At 46.2% G+C, this 23,783-nt stretch overlaps 1 protein-coding gene across 13 annotated transcripts in view; it reads right to left on the bottom strand.

Annotated features, from left to right (window-relative positions):
• TNC (tenascin C) overlaps positions 1–23,783 on the bottom strand; it is an 88,882-nt gene that overhangs the window by 26,063 nt on the left and 39,036 nt on the right. For 2 of the 13 annotated variants that reach the window (XM_059657844.1, XM_059657845.1), the window contains exons 10-16: positions 21,732–21,995; positions 14,179–14,451; positions 13,371–13,643; positions 12,515–12,787; positions 9,001–9,273; positions 6,513–6,785; positions 2,399–2,674 (exon numbers count right to left, since the gene is read on the bottom strand). In XM_059657844.1, coding sequence (XP_059513827.1) covers positions 2,399–2,674; positions 6,513–6,785; positions 9,001–9,273; positions 12,515–12,787; positions 13,371–13,643; positions 14,179–14,451; positions 21,732–21,995 — 1,905 coding nt within the window. The remainder of the gene's footprint in view (positions 1–2,398; positions 2,675–6,512; positions 6,786–9,000; positions 9,274–12,514; positions 12,788–13,370; positions 13,644–14,178; positions 14,452–21,731; positions 21,996–23,783) is intronic. The other 11 variants (XM_059657848.1, XM_059657850.1, XM_059657849.1 and 8 more) reach the window with 8 other exon arrangements.

Here is a 23,783-nt window from a genome sequence, read left to right as displayed (position 1 = left end):
GGTCATCACACTCCAAGTTCAATGTTTTTTCCACCCCCTTAGCCAACATCTAATTAGTCAGCCCAAGTGCTGGCAAGTCCTGAGGCATAAGCAGGATTAGTGAAGGCCCAAAGCCTCCCCTCCAGCAAAACAATAATGGTGAGCTTATTTATTTTTTACCTGAGGGGCATGGGCCCGGGAATTCCACGGCCAAGGCTGCTTTAGCTGCATCTAGTTTAGAACCTTCTTTTTCACTGCAGCTAAATGGAAACTTTAAAAAGATAAATGACCGCTACACTAATGCCCACAGTCTAATCCACGGGATGTAAAGAAAAACGTTTTAAAAAGAAGTGCTTGGTGAGTGAATGAACAAGTAAATAAATGCCCTCATCCCCTAAGCAGAGACTGAAATTTTACTGTGGCTTGGACTTTTCTGAACTTATGTTGAAACACTTGGTGTTTATTTTGAGACATTTTTTTTAACACGTAAAGATCTCCCCAGAATCATAACTCTATCAAAGGCAAAGATGAAATCACATGGGCTGTGCAAACAAGCTTCCTTGTCGGTAAGACAAGGGGCTCAAATTCCGTGGCTGAGTCTTGTTTAGACAAGCGGCGCCTCGCTTTGAGAACTGCCTCTTTGCACCTCCACGCTGTCAAGGCAGTGCATTCTGATGAAAAGGAGGGCGTGCGGGCTAATTAGTCCATCAAAGACCTGTTATTTGTACTCCCCCCCACCCCCTTATTAAAATATACTTCTTTTCAAATGCAGTCTTTTCTCTTCGAGGATTAGCTGAGACAATGCTGTAACTGGATCTAGGATTCCCAAAGCCAGCTTTCCCTACCTCCTTCTCTTCTCTCTGTTCTGTGGGAGGTCCTTCAAGGGGCTACAAGTCAGGGCCTGACAGGACCTGTGGCTGGCCATTCCTCCCCTCCCGGGCAGTGGGATTCTCATGTCATAGCTACCCCTGCCTCCCTGCCTGCCCCCCATGCCCCTCTAAGCAGGTACCATAGTCTGTGTTTGGGGACCATATGATGGATTGGATTTACATTAGATAGTGGGACAGAATATATAACCACTTTTTTAATCTCACATTAAAACATGTCTTGGATTCTCTTTAAAATAATAGGGAAGTCCAGATTGCACGGGTCTTTGTTTCTGTCTAGGTTTACCACTTATTTTAAGATCACCACTTTCCTCGTAGTGTTGGGAGAAAGCAGAGAGGACCAGGCATCTGTGAAATGGGTGCCAGGCAGTTAAATCTCATCATGGCCGCTTAGTTCCTGTGACAAGGCTGCCAGTGGGCCCTGTGGTATCCTCTCCCCATACATAAGGAAACTGGGGTTTGCTGAGACCGGTTTGGCTCAGTGGAAAGAGCGTCGGCCTGCGGACTGAAAGGTCCCAGGTTCGATTCTGGTCAAGGGCATGTACCTTGGTTTCGGGCACATCCCTAGTAGGAGATGTGCAGGAGGCAGCTGATTGATGTTTCTCTCTCATCAATGTTTCTAACTCTCTATCTCTCTCCCTTCCTCTCTGTAAAAAAATCAATAAAATATATTTTTTTTTAAAAAAGGAAACTGGGGTTCAGGCAGTTAAGAACTAGATGAGGTTATATAACTCAGAAGATGCGGGAGAGCTTTAGGAACCACTCAGGCCTGGTCTCAAAATCCTCGCTCTTGTAGGACTATGTTGCCTCCAATTCAATACTTATTTGAACTTATTAACATCTCTTATTTACCACAATTTAGACCCTAGGAAGGTCCTGGTTTAATGTGAAAACTGGATGGCAAAGTTGGTTCTCCTCTTTTTCAGACTAGATATTTGGTAAATCGACACTGTTTGCAGCCTTTGCCACTGATTTAGGATGATCTTAGGAGAGGAAATAGAAAAGTATTTCTTTATGTAACTCAAAGAGAAGTTAAAAGTTAAGTTTAATGGGTAAGGTTTAATTAAGCTTGGAATTTATCTATTATCCTAGGTTGAACCTTCATTAATCTGTTATGAAGTCAATTTTAAAGAAGTATTTTTTTAAGAAGAAAACGATAAATTATTATATTTCTGAGGCAGGTAGGTCATGGTCTATCTGCCTTACATAGCATGATCTATGGAAAAATTCCTGCCCTAGGCCACATTAATGTAGAAGTCACTCTTTAGCCAGAATCTCCAAACTGTGGATCAGACAGCCTATAAAACTGAGCATAAACATCCGTGGAAGTTTTATACTGTTGACTTCATTGTCTCAAGTTCCTACGCATGGCTGCATAAGATCCCTCTTTGCTCTCCATTTAGACACTTATATATGGAGTAAAGACTATGTTTTGGGTTCAACTTCTCTTTAGAATGTCTATCACCACCCCCCTCACCCCCCTTCCCACCTCAGAATTCTAAGCAGACAAGTGAGAACCTTTGAATAAGTACCTGTCACGACAAAGGCAGTGAGGGGTCTGGTAGGTTCCCCTGCCCAGGTGGTCCCTGTCACACTAACGTCATAGCCAGTGTTCTCCACCAAGCCGGTGACGTGAGCATGCTGAGCGTCTCCTGAGACTGTGATTTGCTGTGGCTCATGCAGCCCATGGGAATCACTAACATTGATAACAATCTTTGCAAAGGGCCCAGCTGGAGCGGTCCATGACACGTGGAAGCTGTCGGAAGTAATATTGCTAAAAACTAGCATGCCCAACTCTGGCTCTGGCTCTGAAGAGGAAGAAGGAACATGGGCAGAGAGAAAGGGAGAGACATTATTAGAGGAAGCGGTAGACCTCTCAGAATATAGCCGCAGAACATGGAAGTATCCATCCCTCCAAATAGTTGCTGAAAGGTAGTACATTAGGCTCCATTGCTTCATCGGCAGGCACAGATTTGCATTCTTTCTAAGTGTAGACATGAGCATCTGCTACTCATGTATGAAGAAAAGCAAAGAAGCCACAAGAGCAGTACACAGGATTAATGCAAAGGGTGTCAAGGACACAGGCTGTAACAGGGCCTCAGCTCTGAAAGCTGTTCCAAGAAGACAGCTTCTTGGTGAAGTATACGTGGCAAACACCGAAGACTACACCTCACCCTAGGGATTCGCATTTTAAAGACTCTGAAATGCTGGCTCGGTTCAAAAATAAACAACAAAAACACCTTCATTTTGGTTAGCCCAGCATCTCATAAACATTGATTCATGGGTACCCTTTATGAGGGATATTCTTTGAACATCTCAAGGAGCTGGTGTGCCATTGAACGTGCCTTAGAAAATCTACTTTGAAGTTTCCTTACTCAGTCTTCTGTATATCTATTTGGATTGTACACATTAAAGGTTACTATCCATCCAAGAGACATTCTTAACAGTACTTAGAAACCCAAAGGTATATGCCATAGGGAAACCTACATCTTACCCCAAATGCTTTAAATGTGGAAGTGACTTTCATTAAGAAATTCCTGGTGTATGCAAACGTGAGAGAAACTTGACGTTGGACGCTGCCTTTTTCTGATTAGGAAATTCCCCTCGTGGGTAATCTGGAAAGGTGGATGGTTCCACTGAGGTTAAGTTTCTCTTGTCCCTTAAAATCTAGACAATCAGGAATAAAAGCAACTTATTTTTAAAGCAGGGGGCCTGTACCATTGCTTTCAACCAGGATGCATATGGTCTGGTCTCCTAAATGCATATTTATCAACTACTACTACCACTAGAGTAAGTTCAACCCAGCCTGTATTTTGAGAGAGGCAGCAGCCTTGGAAGGTAAGATACGAGGATGAGGATTTAGGGTTGGGAGGAAGCAGACCCATCCTCCCACGGACTTAGGCGTTGTTTGGCTGCAACTATTATATTTGCAGGAAGGAGGGGACTCATTTGTATAAACTTTAGCTGGACAACTGCACAGCATAACTTGATGCCCCAAAGTCCCTCAGGACAAAAAAGATCTGGCTCAGAAATGGAATGTAGCCCTAGGCAAGGGCATAGGATTTCCTACTTAGCAGCCAGCTTGAGAAGCTAATGATGGCATAATTTGCAGCCACAGCACTGGAAGATTCCTTCAGCCCCACAAAAGATAAAGTCCTCCAAGCGGGACTCTGTTTGTCCTGTATTTGGCTGTGGAAGCAACCTCCCGGATTAAGGATGCACACTAAGACTCTACTCATGCGACCAGACAGAGACCGGCAGTGCCAACACAATCACATGCTGAGTAAGGCCTGGCTCCTCGCTGCCAGGTCTCCTTACTGCCAGCTGTCTCCCAAAGGGTGCAACCAAGCTGAAAAGTGAGATGCAAGAAAAGACGCAGAGAGAGAATGGTAGGTAGTGTTCCATGCAAGCCAGGGACGTTTTTCTCCCACCACGTCTAACCCTTCGGAACAGTGCCTTGACATGCTGCCTGCTTCCAGGAAAGACAGACATTTCCCCCAATTGAATTGCTCTGAATATTCACCACATGCACCAAGATTCTGACAAGATGATGAATGAGAGGGAGACTCTAACTCTTTGTGACAGATTTCAGTGGATGACAAAACATGCTTGATCGAGTAAATGTCAAAAAAGGGCAGTCTGTAGGGAATGCAGGCACAGGAAGGCTCAAGGACAAGGTGAGTCCACTGAGTCCTCTCACATGGTTCTTGGGGTGTGCTTTAGGGTCTTTTCTCTGACTGTTAGTGGTGCTACTTTTAAAATCTTTGTGGAGAGAAAAAGAATGTTGAGCATTCTGACCAAGGAACCAAGGCGGCATGCACATACCTTTTTGAATGTGACACAGGCAAACTCTGATTAGAAAGACCACAGGCAGATGATAATGGCAGGAACTGGAAATGATTATTCAAGATCAGATGAAAAGATGGTTTAGATATTCAACCAAAGCCAGTCAGGTTAACTCTTTCCAAACAGAGCAACTCCAGATATGAATGCATATTAAGGAAATTGCAGTTGATACTGAAGTTCCTTAACTGGGGGTAAGGGTATTTTTTTTATATTTAAAGCTCTGATCTGGGTGGCTCTATCACTTTTTGAGAAAGACCTAGAACTAGGAGGATGAAAAATGGGGACTGAATGATTTTTGGGGGGATGCTCCTCAAAGGAAGTAAAAGGAGAGTGAAGAACTGGTCACAGGAAGTGCCTGTGGTTGTTGGACCGCCAGGGTCTGCGCACTGCCCGCCCATCAGCCCATGAAGGTGGGCAGGGTGATTGGAAGGAGCTCCGAGGGCGGTGATGACAGATGCGGGACCCAGAATGTGCCACGGTCCTCGGAGGTGGTCCGAATGCCTAACTCGGCTCCTCAAACTTTTTAAACGGGGCCAGTTCGCTGTCCCTCAGATCGTTGGAGGGCCGGACTATAGTTTAAAAAAAAACTATGAACAAATTCCTATGCACACAGCAGCGGCAAAAACACCCGGCGGGCACGATAAATGTTTTCGGCGGGCCGCAGTTTGAGGACCCCTGGCCTGCCTAACTTCTATAAGAAGGCCCTCAAAGGCAGACTCCCAGCTTTCCACGAGAGGGACACACTGCCCTAGGTCACATGTGAGAGAGTGAGCTGGCTAAGGGGGAAAAAAAATAGGAAAGTGTGTCAATCACAAAAGCTCTCACAGGGTCCAAATCAAAACACATACGACTAAACCGTGAAGTTTTACACTTTGCCCTCTTGAATTCTCCAGAATGAGATTGGGAACCATAAGAAGAAATTCTCCCAAGCTTATTCCACAAACAACATTTTTTTTCCAGTTTGTGATGTCTTATGTTATCTGTCAAGAGAAGGCATTGTCCCCCAATGTGCTGAGGATGCTATTTTGAATGGAAAAGGCTCTCCTTTGCAAGTTCATTTATTCTCTTTTGCGGTACACCATGGGACACCTACGGTCGAGTGTGTCATGGGCACTACGGATTTAAAGTGAGGGCCATTTCTCTTCTGCTAAGCAAGCTCCTGGTTGAAACATGACTATCTTCTGTGTTTGCCATCTACCATTTGCTGCTCTGGGGGCCAGACAGCATGTTCTGGTCTTTTCTCTTAGAGGTGGCATTGGAATTGGGGTGTTCTGAATGGCATGGTTTCCTCTGCACGCGTCTGATGAGGAACCTGCTCTTTCTCATTGTTTTCCCAATTAAAAAAATAGCACCAACACAATTTCATGAAATCATCAGGATGTTTGGGTATTAAGAGGTCAAAGGCACTAGGAAGAGAAAGACACTAGGATAACAAAAATGATTTTTAAGACCTCTTTGATGGATGTGGATGTCATGCCAACTCAGGGACAATGCTCATTATGGGTATTTTTTGCTTTGTTTTGTTGCTGAAGGTGAAAATGCTTTTCTCCAGATTCTATATGGCAATCTGGACCAAAATACATTTTACTCTGTAAATGTGCTGGTCAGTGATAACACAGGCAAGGCGAATGCACCACTTGGGCTGCTGCTGGAAGAGAGTTTTGTTAAATAACCTTGAGCCTGGCATCATGGAGGAGTCACTGCACTGTGGCTCGCGGGTCAATGGGCCAGGAGTGGCTGCACCCTGCAAGGAAGACCCTGGAGAGAGAGGGTGTTAGACATGGGAGCGTGCACGTGTACCTGTGGTGACTGTGACATTGATGGTTTGGGTCCGGATGCCGGGAGCAAGTCCAGAGAGGTAGACAATAAAATCATTACTAGGGCGGAGCCCTGAGATGTAGGCAGTTCGTGCAGCACCAGAAATTTTGTATTGCACCGTCTCCAGTAACCTATTGGAATCAATAATTTCAATGGTAAAGGTCTCGAAGGCGCCATCGGTAGCTGTCCAGGACAGATTGAAGCTCTCAGGGGTTATGTTGGAAACATTTAAGTTTCCAATTTCAGGTTCTCTGGCTGAAAAAGAAAGGGGGGGGGGGGTTTGGAGAGAAGAAACAAATAAGAGTTAACCATCTGCTGTGTTTTAAGGTTGAGATTGTTAATAGAACCGCAGTTGGGTAGAAAGATCTGATACCGGAGGGTTATGGTGAAATGCAGCAGTGTTATCAATCAGCGCCCATGAGGGAGGAAAGGGGGGATTGTTAAAAGAAAAATACAAAAAGGAAGATATGGCAGAGTTCCCCGCTCTGGAGCTGCCCCACATGGCCAGGCTGCCGGATCTGGAGCATGAGAAACATGCTGAATGACTGGGGCTGGACCTGCTGTGCCTAAGTCCAGACGCTCCCAGGAGCCCCACCTCAGGGATGCTGGCCATCGGTCAAAAGATAGGAGTGTTGGCAGCTTCCAGGCTCCGGATTTGCACTCAGGAGACCAAGTTACTGCAGGCGCCCTTTGCTTTGAGGGAGCTCCCATCTATTCAAATGAAGACTAAATAATTCTGACGCCATTACCCTCCCAAGATGGTACCTGGAGGCTTCTGATTTTGTGACTAGAAGGAAATTGGCAATGTGTCAGTGCCATTCTTAGGACTTTCTTTATCCTTCTGACAAGGGCCAGCCATTCTCACAGTCTGTTAAAATAGCTTGTCCTCTCTTAACTGCTTTCTATGTGGGCCAAGAAGGCTAGTATAGCATTGCCAACGAGGAGACAAGAGCCAAGGCAAGAAATAACATTTTGTCTTGGAGGTGGTCCTGCCCAAGCTTTTCTGAGCAACAGGAATAACCCATGCGGAGGGCAGGCAGGAGCGGGGATTGAAAAGCTAATACTGTCTCCCTGGCAAGGAAGGAGAGGGCCTTCCCGTCCCAGCGGATTTGGTGAAACACAGAGCAGAGGGAATTATGACCCTTCCCCCCACCCCCCAATACTGACTCATCAGAAGCAAGAACGTTGTTGTCACTGAAAAGAAAAACAACTACAAAAATATGAGGAACATCCAAACCACAAGATCTGCAGGAAAGATCAGAAGCGGAGGGCGATTGCTCTGCCTTCTGAGGAGGATGGTCTGTGGATGTGAGAAGGAATGAGCCGCAGGTCCATCCAGAGCAGCCGAGGTGGCACTATTGAGGCATCTCAGGGCCCGTTAATGCAGTGGTTGCCTGTGTTGTATGTGCATCTTGGTGAGAGTTACTAAAATGACTGAGGTTAGAATGTGGAGCTATATTTTTGATAGAACCAACTAGGACATAAAGATTTGCATGAAAGTTTTGTTGCAATAATTATCTAAAAATGGGGCATATGCAAAACCAAACAACACAGCCTCTACTGAGCTTCCAGGCAATGGCAGCCCTTAGGAAGGTAAACAGTGGCAAACATGCTGGAAGGCTGCTCACAAGCAGGCTCATGGGAAACACTGGACGCCTTGTCACTCAGAGGAGTGATGAGCCGACTGTGAGGCACCGTCCTGGGTCTAGGCTGGGAGTGTGCCATCCAAAGGCCAACACTCCAGGGCGCAACTCTTGATTAAAAGAGCAAAAGGGCACCAGGTCCCTGACACTCACGGCCTGGACATTCCTTGCTTCAGATGCTGCTGGGTGTACTTCTGTTAATGAATGGCTTTTTCTTTGGTACGGTCTCCAGTCCTAATCGTGTGATTTTCTTTCTCCCTTTTTGGTCTAGCTATTGGCTAATTTTATGTTCTAACAATGACTCAGTATCTGAGAGAATTCCCCAGAGGAGGGTAATTCAGTTCTCTTATTATACTCAGTGCATTTTAAAGAAACATTTAAGTTAAAACATTTTTGAAATGCAAGAATGACGGTGTTTATACCCTTGCCGGGTTCAGGATAGGAAAGGATAATTTCCAACTAGCAAAAAGGCTCTCTAAAATAAGTAATCTGTGCTCCACCATAACTCACACATGGGAGGGGTCGGCTTTTAGTTATATCCAAGCACTGGAGAGAATGCAATAGAGACGAGAGATGTGTTGTAGAATTAGATAAAGTCTGGGGGAGGCTGGAAGCTGAAGGTAAGAAAAGGCAACATCTGTATTGCTCATTCTCGGGATGCAAAGGCATCTGGACCAAGGCACAGCCCCAGGAGGTTGCTGACCATGCACAGCCGGCAGCTAAGGGGCCAGGGAAGGGATTCAGACATGGAGAGAAGCTGACTCCCTGATCGCTCAGAGAGAAAGCAGGGAACCTGGGGAGAGAGCGTCAACATGGAGAGGAGATACCTGTGGAGGCCTCAGCGGAGAGCACTGGTGTCCTATAGCCCCGGATCACCCCGTAGATGGCAACTCTATAAGGGGTGGCGGCCTTGAGGCCCGGGATGTCCACAGCCCGCAGGCTGCCAGGCACTGTGAGGTTCTGAGTTGCCTCCACCTTGTTGGCCTCCTGCACCTGAATGACAAAGTGCTCATAGGCCTGGTCAGCTGCGGTCCAGTTGAGTTTGAGGCCATCCCAGCCCACCTTGGTCACGGCTAAGTCTCCCAGCTTGGGGAGCTCCTCTGAAGAAGGATAGATAGGTATGTGTCAGTTCTGTAAACCAAAAATGAGGAAACCAAATGTCCCACAGCCCAGGGAAGAGAAAGGGATGAGAGAATAGTGTGTGTGTGTGTGTGTGTGTGGGGGGGGTCATCCTTGGTCTCTGGGTATTTCCCATTTGAACTGTGGTAGACTGGCCACAACAGTTATAAATGGGCAGAAGGGGAACATCTGCATTGTTCATCCCTGCGTTGGCAATGCCATCTGGACGACTGCACAACCCAACGGGAGGTCTCTAAGCAGGCACAGCCAGAACACAGGAAAAGGGGGGATTGTGGGTCAGGATACAGGAAGAAGGAATGGTTAGAGGTGTAGTCTTTGGAGGCTGCTGCGTCTTGGTGAGAATTCCATTACTGATGTTTACTAGCTGTGTAATCTTGGCATGTCACCCAACTCATCTCTGAGCCTCTCTCCTCACCTTTAAAAGGAGCTGACAACACCATTTCCTTGGACTGTGTGATGATTAAGTGACGCTGTTTATAAACCTCTGAGTGTCCTACCTGAGATGGAGTGAGTGCCTGGTAATTGGCAGCCTAACAGATACATCGTTGTCTTAGTGCTGTAACTGCACAGGAACTCCATTTCTTTAAAATGACCTTTTCCCTAATCCCAGCCAGCTTCGCCCTGACAGCACTGTGACTCCCTTGCCTCCTTTCGACCAGACCCTCCCACCTTCACACACTGCCATCCACTCCTTTCACCTGGAGCCCTCAGGACAACTAGTTCTGGTCAGCATCAATCTCCCTTAAAGAACAAAGCCTCAGGTTTGTTGATCAAGAGAGGCTTTGTCAAACTAAAGATAACATCTTGACCTCAGTTATGTTTCAGTCCCAGACCTGTGAAGGTGGAACAAACCCTACTGACCACATCCTTTGAAAATCAGACAGAGCGACGCCATGGCTGAAGTCAGGACCAGATGCAATGATCAACTACATCCTACCCTGGCCCTGACCAGGCAAGTAGAGCCCATGCCCTTAACTCCCTTAGTCGCCATGATTAATGCTTTCCCCCCTATATAACCATCTTCCAGAAGCCACCGGGGAGCCAGGTTTTAGAGCATTAGCTCACCTGTGTCACCCGGCTTGGTGCCATTTCCTTAAATAAACCTTTCCTTTCCTTGCTGCAAACTCCCATTTGCATCTTATTGGGCTTTGATTTGCACAGGCAAACCAACCTTCAATTTCTCCCCTTGGGAATTCTTATTGCTATGGGAGATAATTCCCACTTTATTTCATTGCTGACCTTGGAGAGATCATCTCATTGCTGGCCATAGACTATCTGACTGGGTTTATAAAGCCTCAGGTTTAGACAAGGCTGATGTCTTATCTCTGATCTTTTTCCAGCTTTTGGGGATCAAAGGTTCTGTATGGGATTCTTGGTCCGGCTCTTTCCCTCTCACCGGTCTTCTGCTAGAACTTTGTCTGAATGAAGAATGCCTGCACCACGAAGCAAGGCCCTTTGTGTGAAGGGAGGGCCCACTTTTAATGAGAAGTGGTTGTTGCTTGGTAAATCGTGCAGAGCAGGGCCTGCTATTTACTTCTCTACAATGTAGGAAGGACATTTTATGTAGTTACTGTGGCTGATTTTAGAAAGTTTAGATTCAACTATGGAAAAAAATGAAACCCTGCTTCTCAGGGTTAAATGTAATCTCTCAGCCTCTCTTTTGAAGGCTGAAGTGGCCATGGATTCAAAGTTAGAAGTTAAAATAGCTGCAGGAATTTTACCATGAGAGTCTGAGCAAACCCGGCCATTTAGAAGGGGCTGTTTCCAAATTCTGTTCCACATAGATTTGGTGTTTTTTTGAAGAACTGGGTTGTGGCCGTGGGCCTAGGCAGCCCTCTTCCCAGCTCACCAAGATCAGCTGTTTTTTTAGCTGTCATAAATAGGGTTCCTTGTAAGATTTCATGTGACAAGGAATTCTACTAAAAATGAAAGTTTACCAACTATAGATGCAGACGGTAGCATCTTGCACCCAGATTACGTATGTCTCAAATGCCCCCTTTGCTCTTTGGTTTGAAGCTACTCCAGGGAACCCAGGACAATGACAGCTTGGCCAGCTCAGGTGGATTGTAACATTACCTTTCTGACTTTTGGAACTGTGTGCAGTTTCTAGCAAGGACCAACTTTATTTGTTCTATATGAGCAAGAAAAACAATTCTTTGAGTTAGCTTATTTGGATAGTGTTATCAAAACAGAACCTGTAGAAAATATCATGGGCTTAAGGCTCAATATAAACATCCTACTATCAAATATCTGCCCCATTTCCCACAGCTCCTTTGAAGGCTGTTTCAAGAAACCTCATGAAGAGTATGGAGTTTTCTATAACAGATGGAGCAGCGTAGTTTCAGGGAACAAATTGAGATGAATTGTTTTTCCTCCCCAAGTCAAAGAAAAACCTTGAAGTTGAATGTGGCTGTCCTTTCTTGGAAATGTTCCTGCCTTGAGTGTCTGCTAAGGAGAGGGAGACTTGCCCACTGGTGTGGCTCAGTGGTTGAACATCAACCTATAAACCAGGAGGTCACAGTTTGATTCCCAGTCAGGGCACATGCCCTGATTGTGGGCTTGATCCTCAGTAGGGGGCATGCAGGAGGCAGCCGATCAATGATTCTCGTCATTGATGTTTCTCACTTCTCTCTCCCTCTCCCTTCCTCTCTTAAGTCAGTAAAAATATATTTTTAAAAAAGAAGAGAGAGACTTGATAATTTTAGATCATTTCAAAGGTCACTCTGTAGAGATCTGACTCCAAGGTAGATGGCCGTGAGTGACTCTGAGGCCACCAACAATACGATTTCTCTAGAAAGTTCTGAATTTTATTCTTGTGCGACACCCCCACAGTCTGTGCTGTTTTTATCATGAGATGTTGCTACCTGATAAATGTAGTTATTTGCTGTTCAATGTTTATTACAGTATGGGCGCTTTGCTAAGCACTTTCATGATCTCATTTACTGCTCAGGACAGTGTTCTGAGCTAGGGGTGTTGTCTAAGATTTGAAGGTGAGAAACGAAGGCTCAGAGATGGAAAATGACACCCCCAAGAATACTCAGCCAGTTAAGGTGGAATTCCAAACCAGACCTCTCTGAGTTACAGCTTGCGTTCATGCTGCCTCTCAACAGCCCTGGGATCGGCTCTTGCCACAAGGGTTTTCTCTGTTCCCAAGACAGATTGGCTGAATCACACCCCTGATCTGAGAGGAGGGTCCAATACCTGTGATGACCTCTGCGGCAAGGGGTTGAGTGCTGCGGCCCCTGACCTCGCCGTGCAGGGTGACTGTGTAAGGGGTACCAGCCGTGAGGCCGGGGATTTCCACGGAGCGCAGGCTGCCAGGAACGGTGAGGCTGTGCACTTCTTTGGCTTGGCCAGCCTCCTGGACCTCAATGACAAACTGCTCATAGATCCCATCTGGGGTGGTCCAGTGTAGCCTGAGCGTGTCCCAGCTAACCTCGGTCACTGTGAGGTTTCCCAGATCTGGAACCTCTTCTGCATAAGGACACAGAGTTCCTGAGTTACTAAAAGGGCATCTGCACACTTAATTCAGGTAAGGTGGCATTTGGGCGAGGGATGAGCTGTCCTGGGAGTGTTGATTCCAGTAATTTATTTACTGCGGCTGTTGAGCTCACTCCAGTAGTTGGCACTAAAGCCAGGGTTTTCCTCTTCAGCCTTTGGAGATGACAGATAGTTCTAGGAATTGTTCACAAGTTCTATTTTGACATACAAATGGGACTTTGGGGAGTCCTTTGGTGTGTGCTTAAGATGAGCTCAGACCAATATTTTTTCCATTTGCAAATTGTGCTTTCCAACTTCTGAAATACTGTCACTGAAATTTGCTTTGAAAGAGAAGTCACCTCTCACTTTTGTAAAGGAAGAGCAGGTGGAGTTCTCCATGGACCCGGCTAGGACTAGGACTTGGCCGTATAAGGGATATGCCATTTGGATGGAACAGGCTGATTCACGGGTTTTCCCCAAGTGTAGGGGCTGAGCCCGGTTTGCAGCAGGGAGCAGCTGTGTCCCTCCTGAGCAGAGACAGTGGGAGGAAGCAAGTAAGTAAATGAGTTTAGAATACCTGTCCAGACTTCAACAGAGAGAGGGGCTGTGCTGGAGTCCCCAGTGACCCCGCGGATGGTGACACTATACTGAGTGGCTGCTTTGAGCCCGGGCAGGTCCACGGACCTCAGCCCTCCCGGGACTGTGAGGTTCTGGGCTGCCTCTCCTGTGCCAGCCTCCTGCACCTGGATAAAAAACTGCGCATAGGCTCCTTCCGGAGCAGTCCAGTTGAGCTTGAGGGCATCCCAGCCCACCTCGGACACGGTGACCTCTCCCAAACTGGGAATTTCCCCTGGAGAAGGACAAAGAACCAGTTTCATACTCAAATCACATGAGATCCAGGGATGCTTTGACACAAGAATAGGCATTATCTGGCTTTTAAAAAAATGTGACTTTCTTTAGATAAATGTACATCATGCAGCTTCCTAAATTTGTGAAATAGCGTGTAGGAAAATATTGGTTATCTTACTTCATTAACAAATTGCTCTAATTTCCAGGAGACAAGGAGATTAGCTTTTTACTTTGAAGTAAAATGCCTTAACTTTCATTACCAAGAGGGAGCCTGTTTGTGAAGCTGAAGGTCCCTGCCACAGGGGCTGCATGTGTGATCCCCAGACCAGGCTCTGCAAGACTCCACAGGGTGTGGCCCACAGGGGTGCAGTGTGAAAGCTGCCCCTGGACCCTGCAGCCTGGCGGCTCCCCATTCTTAGACACCAAGGTGCTGTACTTGGGGCAGAACTAGTCCATTCAAAAGCAAGCCCGTCTGATTATCCTTGGCAGTTTCCTGTTGAGAAAACAGAAGCTACAGACAGAAAGGTAAGAGGTACCTGTGGAGGCCTCAGCGGAGAGCACTGGTGTCCTATAGCCCCGGATCACCCCGTAGATGGCAACTCTATAAGGGGTGGCGGCCTTGAGGCCCGGGATGTCCACAGCCCGCAGGCTGCCAGGCACTGTGAGGTTCTGAGCTGCCTCCACCTTGTTGGTCTCCTGCACCTGAATGACAAAGTGCTCATAGGCCTGGTCAGCTGCGGTCCAGTTGAGTTTGAGGCCATCCCAGCCCACCTCGGTCACGGTGAGGTTTTCCAGTTCAGGGGTGTGGTCTGAATAAGGACAGAGAGGGGGTCAGTTAAGCCATTCCTGCAAATGCTTTCCTTCTGGGGACCCAAAAATGGCAAGCCGATGCTGAAAGGCCATGAGGGCCTGCGTGCTGCGCGTCACGACCGCATCCCCGCATGGTGCTGTTGCATAAAAACACCATCAGAAAAATCAATGTAAGACTTATTTTGCCTTGTTGCATATTTGGGCTTGTGTTTTTGAAATGGCATTTTCCTATTGACTTCTTGTTTAGAAAACTCTACCCGTCTAGGTTAGTACCTCTCTGGGCTTCAGTTTCCATTTTGGAAAGTGTCTCAGGAAGATGAGATCTGAAGGAACAGCCTTTGGCTATTCCTCGGATTCTTGGTCTGAGCTGTCCAGCCGTCTGTATTTTGAGAAAATTGGCCCCTCTTAGATTTCCTTCCTTTTCCTGCTTCCTTCATCTCCTCTATATTATTGTCACTTTGTGTTGGAATTTTTTCAAGTTTCTAGGGCTCTAATCAGTTTACTTAAATCACTTCAGGAAGATGAGAAGTAAATTAACAGGGTACGAGTGAGGCTGAATTAAGCCAGGCGGCGAGTCTTTGCAAAACTGTCCCTTACTGGATAGAAAGACAGACTGAGGCCCTATGGAATGTGCCATCGTCATTCACCCAAACACACAAGGTACAGTAAAATCGCTCTTGTCTAAATATGCCTTCAAGGTAATAATATGCCCATGGCTGAGCTCACATGGACCTTGCATGACCTGGGAAGAAAGGACTTTCTCTGGAAATGGATCCTGTAAACGACAAAGTAAGAACTGCTTTAAGTTTATTTAAAAGAATGTTTTCTCCCTCTATTTATGTCTCATACTGGTTGCTAATTTCAAATGAGCTATGCATGTCCATGAAAGCAGGCTTCTAACTTGAAAATCTTAGTTGCAATTGGATGGAAGATAGCCTTTCAGAGGGGAAAATGCATCTTTTCAAGAATATTTTTAATTCAGACTTTTCCACCTTATGGAGAATGTTCTAATTCTCATTGGCAAAGCTTACAGTCCTGAAAATCTTGCTGATCTAGGGCAGGGGTCTGTAAACTGCCATCTGAGGTCTGCTGCCTATTTTGGTAATGAGCAAGCTCACAGTACTTTTTATATTTTTAAATGGTTGGGAAAACAAGCCAAACAAGAAGAATACTTAATGATGTAAGAAAATAGATGAAATTAAGATTGTATCGGGACATAGCCATGCTCGTCATTTCTGCATGGCTGCTTGTGAGCTCCAAAGACACAGCTGAGCAGTTGTGACAGAAACTGTATGGCCTGAAATTATCTGGCCCATTTCAAAAAATATTAAGGACACCTGATCTTGAACTACATTCTGTGGACTCACTTAATCCAAATTCGGGTCCTGAAGTGCATACCCAAAGCCTCATAGCAGTTCTAACCACACCCAGATGGCCTCAATGAGAAAGAAAGGACCCTGAACTCAAAGTGATGTATCCAGTTTGGGCAAAAGAAAAGGAGAGTCAGCCATCCTTAAATCCCTCGGGCCTTGTGAGGCCAGGAGCAGCAGTCTAGTTTTAACAATTGTCTCCTTGGGAGCATGTCCCTGTCAAGTGCTCCAGGTACAAATCCAGGCTAAGCAAGACGGCAAGGTTAAGGAAACGATCCTCTGGCTCATAACTCTCCTCTTAGCGCATTTTCTTTGTTTCTACTCCTGCCATCAAAACTGCTGCTCAGCAACTTAGCTGACACTGACAGTTTCCCCCTTAATGTGAATTAAGTCACTGTCTTTCCTCGCTAGCTTTTAAAGCTCTCTCTCTCACATTCTGACATAAAACATCTTTCTTTCCATGAGAGAAATACCAGGTACCAGGTTGTAAGAAATCTGAGAGTCACCTCACTGGGCAGGGAGGAGGTAATTATTGATTATCTATTAAACTGTTGCAATAAAGATTAGTGGAGAGATGAGTGGAGATCCACAATGGAAAATCTCTTCCTGATGAGAACCATCTTTTCTCCTTGAATCAGATTTTCATATGCTACTGACAGTCTTGTACAATCTGCTTCAGCTGCTCATACAGCTGAGAGATTAACTTTCATCTAATGTTATGTTGCTCAGTAAATAGTAATCATGGTAATGGTACTGCCACCTCAATTTTTGTCTATTCTTCCATTTTTTTTGTTTTCTGGGGGGTTGGTCAATCAAGAAAGACCATTGGTTTATACTTAGTGAGCAATGCTGTGACTGTATCTGGGTGCTCTTGGTACCGCATCTGACCCTTCACTAAACAAATGCTAGTCAGGTAAGTCACAGTATAACTTAATGAGTAAAATCAGTAGGTAAATGACAAGAAGAGGGATAAGAATGATAGAATAATATTAATAAAAATTCTGCAGACAAAAGTCGAGGTAGGGACCAAGTGGCATCCCATAATAAATGCAGACTCTACATTTCACTGGTAAATGACACACTGTGGGCTTACTGCTTCAGAAGCCCAGGGTTTCCGCAGTGTAGTTCCACACTCAATTTCCTGGCATTTCTTTATGAAAAGGCTGTTGTCTTTTTCTTACAGCTGTGCACTGGCATCTACCCTCTGAAAAATGTCAGTGGGCCTGGGAAATCAGGATTTCCAAATCCCCTTCTGTGCTGATGGTGGGTTGACCAGCTGGCCTGGAGGAATTTCTGGCTCTGCCAACTTTAAATCTTTAGTTTCCCAACGTCGTGTAGATGGTACTGCAGGGCAGCTTGCTGCCTTAAAATATGCCTCTTTGGAAAATTTGTTATTCTAAAATGGTTATTTTTAAGAAACTAAAGACTCAAGAAGAACCTTTGACCTTCTCTCTAGCTGCTTAAGAAAATTAGAGGACTTTCTCCAGGAAGGGAGCTATCATCATAAATGACCACAGTTTAATATGAACTAGGTGTGATAGACAAGGAGGAACATAGCAAGGCCCCTTTGATCAAAGTCCTTTGTGTGTCCCATTGTTCAAGGTAGCCCAGCAAACATTCATTTACCAAATATTTGCTTCTGCGTCTCCATGTGAACTTTCCCCTCTTTCAAGGCCCAAATCACTACCCCTCCTTTCTTTTTAGCTTAAGATGGCATATAAGCCTCTACTGCCAAATTGTTCTTGGGCCAAATACCCATTTGGAACATACATAAATTTGGTGATTGTCACCTGTTAATCTGTCTTCTGTCATTTTAGTTATTCCACCAGCCAGAAGAACTAAGAGGGAAATCTCTCCCTCCCCAACACTGGCATGGAAAGATGCTTCAGTGGCTTTGTGTTTCTATCTATTCTCCAGGTTTTATGTCCCTATTGCTCGCAGCAAATTCCTGGCCTCCACTCCAAGCAGGGTTCCCCTGAGGTTATCAGGGTCAAATGCAGAGAGGAGGGCTGGGAAGGATATGCCTGATACACACTCAATTTTTTCAATGCTAACAGGCATAGTACCCTCCTTTCTCCCCTTCCTTCCCTTCCTCCCTCCCTCTTCTCTCCAGATTAAGCTTAACTGAGACCTTCCAGGGGGAAAGACTTCCCTTTCCTTCTCCTTAATCCTTAAGAAGGAGAATTTGGGCTGCTAGTACAGAGGTGAGAGAGGCCAGAGGATACAATGGAAATGCTGCCTCTGGAACAACTGAGGTCCACAGTGCTCATAAAGCACATGTCTTGTGCTTGGCTGTGTCCAAGGCCCTGGGGATGCAGCACTGGGTAGAGGCAGAGTGTTTCCATTTTGGTTGGCAGTAGGAGGTAGGTAGGCCATGGATAAATAAACCAACTACTGAATAATATCAGGCCAGATAGGTGTCATGAACTTTGGAGCAGCATGGAGGGGTAAACTAGGATGGAGGAACCATTTTATATCAGTGGCCAGAAAAGGCTTTTGAATAACACACAAGTTGAATGCAACCAGGAAAAGGCCATGGGAAGAACTAGGAGAAAAGTGGTTCCCTGGCAGCAGGAATAGCATGTGTACAGGCCCTGAGGTAGGAACAGGCTTGGTCTGCTTAAAGAACAGTGAGAAGGCCAAGGTGGCCATGGTGACATGAGTATGAGGACAAGGGTGGAATGAGGTCAGAGAGATGGGTTGGGTCAGATTCTGCAGGGCCTTTGCAGCCTGTGGTAGGGTCTTCGGATTTTATTTTAGGTGTGATGGGCAGCTGGGTTGTGCATACTTTTAATTGGGTGCCACATCAAGGAAAAGACTTGCACTTTGGCTCAACTCCATGGCTAGAACCCTGGATTTCCTTGGGAAAAAATGCTTTGGGGCAGCCAATTCCACATCTGCTCCGTGAAACCCACAGACGACGAGTGCTCTTTGCGGACTTCTGCTTTTGAGACTCTAGTGATGCAGAACTGGAAGTCCCTTTCTTCTGAGGTTTGAACCTACAACCCTTTGACATTTCAAGACTTGTAGCTACATGGTACGTCTACCCAAGAGCTCCCACTTCGTATTTCTTTTTTCTTTTCCTGTGTTTACCAAGGCCAAGTACCTGGACTTCTGTTTCTTTACATATTCCACAACATAGTCCTGTTTGTCTCTAGGTGTCTGTCCAACAGCTTCCTCCCATTTTATTAATTAATTAATTAATTAATTAATTTTTTTTTTTAAGCTTCCTCCCATTTTAAATCTTTCCTGATGCTCAAAGTCATTCTGTGCTCCTGCTGCCTGCTCTGCACCCCCAATTCCAGCAAGTGGAGTATCATGCTTTCTTTTTTTTAAATATATTTTATTGATTTTTTTACAGAGAGGAAGGGAGAGGGATAGAGAGTTAGAAACATCGATGAGAGAGAAACATCAATCAGCTGCCTCCTGCACACCCCCTATTGGGGATATGCCCGCAACCAAGGTACATGCTCTTGACCGAAATCAAACCTGGGACCCTTCAGTCTGTAGGCCGACGCTCTGTCCACTGAGCCATACCAGTTAGAGCTCGTGCTTTCTTGTTACTACGTAGTGAATTCCTCGGAGCATAGACCTATCTTAATTGATCTAGCATCCCCAGAACTTAGCACACAGCACACTTGTAGTATATTATTGTCTGTAGTAAATGTAAGAGACTTGGGAGGACAGAATTCAGGAGAAGGAATTTTAATAAAACAGTTCTATGGAGAAAACTATAGAAAGATATATTATGGAGACAGTGAGCAAAGAACCAATAAAAGGGACTTTGCACATTTTTCTTATAAGAACAATGTCCTTAAATATACAAATGATTTCTTTGAAACAGTGTTAAGGAGGCATGCCTGGGAAATGAAATCATGAGCCTTTGGGATGCCAAAATGGGGCTCTCAGTCAGACACAAAGTAACCCCAGCCTGTGGTTCACTTGAAAGCTTGCCTCTCTCTGAGCTGCGAGGCCTGTGCTTCCCTCCTGGAGATTGGGATAATGTGGCTGTAGCCAGAGCTAATATGATTGAATGGATCTATAAAACTCACTTTGGTACAGCATTTGTCAAACTCAGGGAAAAGCAGAGAGAGAGAAAGAAGGAGAAGAAGAAGAGGAGGAGTAGGAGTAGTGAGGGAGTGGGAGAAAAAGGAAGGGGAGGAGGAGTTCCCTCTTTTTTTGTTTTTCTGATTCTTTGTTATCCCTTGATAACAAGCTGCCACATTCTAATCTCTACCATGGTTGTATTCTTTCCTGATTCTGTCCTGCCCACCTTCATCTGTGATTAGGCTTCCTCTCCAGAGCACCCCGATGATCAGCTCATAGCTGGTGGGAAGCAGATGCTCAGTCAGTGGAACTGTCTGCCGGGGCTCACTTCAGGACTCTGAACAGGCTGCTGTGGTATACCAGATGCCCCTCTCTCTCCTCCTTACAAACAACCACACTTTCATTTGGCAGCAACATGCTCAGCCAGAGACTACTTAGTCTTTCCTAGACTTCACTTATAGCCAGGAACAACCGATGAATGTGAGTAGAAGGCATTAGGGAGGTTTCCAGAAAGACTCATCTAGTAGGTTCTCTTTTTTTATTCTTTTTTCCCCTCCGTTATGTTGCCTAGAACACAGGTGTGAGGGCTGTACTGCAGCAGCCGTGTTGTGACATGGAGGAGACTTTGAGAACAGAAGCCAAGAAGAGTGGATCAGAAAGAGAGAAGGAACCTGAGTCACTGATAATTTGGATCTGCTTTGCTATCCCTGAATCACCTAACCTCTGATACTTTATGAGAGAGGAAAGCAGGTTCCAAGTGACTGTTATTTGAGATTTATGTTATATGCTGGTGAAAGTATTCAGACATGACAAAGACTCAAAGGCATTTCCATATTTGCCCATCATTACAACCTCTTTTCTGTTTATGGAGATTCAGCTGGAGTAACGTCTCTGTCATGATACTCTGGCTGCTCCTGATTCTCCCAATCATTCCCTGTCCTTGGTTGAGTTCCATCTAACACTCTGAATATCTAGTCTTCCCCAGGGTCTGTGAGCAGGAGCACCTGAGCCAGAGTGACAGTGACAAGTACATGACCCGCTTGCCCCTCAAATACTAGCACCCTACAGTGTATTTAGTAGGTTCTCAATACTTACTAGTTAAATTGAAACTAAAGACTATTACTTGTCAAACCCTAAAGAATTAACATTTTCCATTATAATCTTTTATATTAGGGGGCCAAAATATGTGTATATTTTCCATATAGGAAGAACTGATTTGGTTTTTTGTTTTTTTGTTTTAGCCACCAAGGAGATGTGGCCGCAGATACAAAGAACAGAATCACAGGGCTGGCAGGGACACTGGAGGTCAAGATCAGCAGCCATAGGAAGATGAAGTTCACTCTTAATGACTAAGAGGAGCTAGAAAATAAGAAGGGTACTTTGAAAGAAGGCTCCAAGGACCATGTGCAACGTTTCAGGTAACCTAGAGGACAGCAAAAACCTGGAACAGAAACACTGAATGACAAATAACCAAAGAATTATTACCAACATCCTGGTCATCTTGAAGAGAAATAAAACTAAAGGTAAATTAATCGTTAGGCTAAAGGAGGCGGGGACAAGAAACAATTTGAACACAAAATTAAAAGAAAGAAAAGAACCAAAGACAAACACAAATCCTGATGCTTTAAGTTCTCCTGGGAGGAAATAGTTGAAAACCACTATTCATCACCCAGCAAGGAAACTGCTGACTCAGTTGACAAGAGGGAAAGGTTAGTAAGTTACTCTTTCAAAGTGGCATTTAGAGGCTTCAAGAGTGGAGAGAGTAGCAGGACCAGGTGTTCTCGTGTGAAGGCAGCCTGGCTGCTGGGTGTGCAAACCTCACAGTTAACAGTGTCTGTAGGGAGCTCGGGGGCTGACCTCACCTGTGGATGCCTTCACCCGAGCCGACTTGCTCTTGTGCCTGCCCTTCTCTGCTCTCAGGAGGATGGCATATTCCTGCCCGGGTTCCAGGCCTCTCAGGACGTAGGAGGTGGTGTCTCTGGGCAGCTGCACTTCCACCGGCTGGCCCGAGGCAAGGCTGTAGTTGAGGCGGTAATGGTCAAACTTGGCCAACGGTGACCTCCAGAGCAGGGTCAGGGTGGTCTCTGTAGTTTCAGACACCCGAAGGTCCTTGGGGGCGTCCATATCTGGCAGGAAAACACAGAGATGAACATTCCGCAGGCTGGGAGGCAGGCTGCTTCTGGGACTGAAAGGCAGCTGGCTCTGGGCTGCAGCCCCAGGTCCACCGTCAAGCAACTGGGGGCTTCAGGAGACTCACCTAACTGGGCCCCAGTTTCCACCTTGTAAATGCCACTGTAAATTACCTGGCCAGGTTTTTGGAAGACTGAAAAGAACATAATGACATGCCCATACCACGAAATGCTACTCAGTTAAAAGCATTTTAAAAGAACTCATTATTGATACAAGAAACAATTTGGATGGATCTCAAGAGAATTATGCTGAATGACAAAGCCAATCTCTAAAGGTTTCCTACTATCTGATGCCTTTTATGTAGCACTAGAGGCCTGGTGCATGGGTCGGGCCCCTCGGCCTGGCCTGCGATTGGGGCCGATCGGGGCGTCCCGCCCAGTCCCCATCGGGGCTGATCAGGACCCGCTAGTGGGATGGGGGTATAGGGGCCGCTGGAGGTAGGCCAGCTGGTGGAAGGGACCACAGGAGGTTGGCTGGCTGTGGGAGCTCACTGACCACCAGGGGGCAGCTCCTGTGTTGAGTGTCTGCTCTCTGGTGGTCAGTGCATGTCATAGCGACTGGTCGACCAGTTGTTTAGGTTATTCGGTGTAACTGTCGCTTAGGCTTTTATATATATATATATATATATACTAGGGGCCCGGTGCACGAAATTCGTGCACTGGGTGTGTGTGTGTGTGGGGGGGGGAGTGTCCCTCAGCCCAGCCTGCCCCCTCTCACATACTGGGAGCCCTCAGGCGTTGACCCCAGCCCAGTGATGGGGGGAAATGAGGGTCCCCTGCTGGGCGGGAGAGCGGGTTGGGGGCGAGTCGCCCTGCCGACCCACGTGATTGGGTCCCAGGCGACCACCGGCACTCAGGCACCCAACCCGCTCTCCCGGGTTGAGGGCGTGAGTGCAGGCAGACACCGCAGCCACCCCACTGGCTCGCATCCCGGTTTGCCCGCCGGATCGGGTCCCGGGCGACCGCTGGCACTCACGCCCCCTACCCGCTCTCGTGGGTTGGCGGTGTGAGTGCGGGTGGACACCACAGCCGCCTCGCCGGCCCGCGTCCAGGTCTACCGGCGGGATCAGGTCTCGGGCAACTGCTGGCACTCAAACCCCCAACCCGCTCTCTGATGGCGCTGTACCATCCTGCCTGCAATATGCAAATTAGCCGCCATCTTTTTTGGCGGTTAACTGCCATCTTAGTTGGCAGTTAATTTGCATATCTCACTGATTAGCCAATGAAAAAGGTATCGGTCGTACGCCAATTACCATTTTTCTCTTTTATTAGTATAGGATATATAGGTTCTTGAAAGGACAAAATCATCAAGACAATTGCCAAGGGTTAGGGACAGGGAGGGAGGGAGGTGTCGTGGTATAAAAATGGAAGAGAAATCCCAGTGATGGTAACAGTTGTTACCATTGGGGGAACCTGGGTGAGGGGTTTAGGGGTGTGTCTCTGTATTATTTCAACAGCATGTGAATCTACAATTACTTTAAAAAAGAAAAAGATCAAACAGAATATGTACTGGCTCTTGCATAAAGAGACGCTCAATGAAGTATGACCTCTGCCCCCTCTGTTCTCCAGCCTCCTTTTCCTTCAGAGGGGAGGTCAGGAGGAGGCTGGTGGAGGGAGAGAGAAAAAGGGTTTCTCTATTACAACATTCCCAGAAAAAAAATTGAAGAATCAGTGGCTTCAAATCAGGGTGTCCCTCACCATCCTCACTCAGAGGTTGGTACTTGA

This window comes from Myotis daubentonii, chromosome 11, assembly GCF_963259705.1.
Source record: "Myotis daubentonii chromosome 11, mMyoDau2.1, whole genome shotgun sequence".
In the NCBI taxonomy this organism is placed as follows: domain Eukaryota; kingdom Metazoa; phylum Chordata; class Mammalia; order Chiroptera; family Vespertilionidae; genus Myotis; species Myotis daubentonii.
Note: the sequence above shows the minus strand (reverse complement) of the source record. Positions and strands in the feature narration are given on the sequence as shown.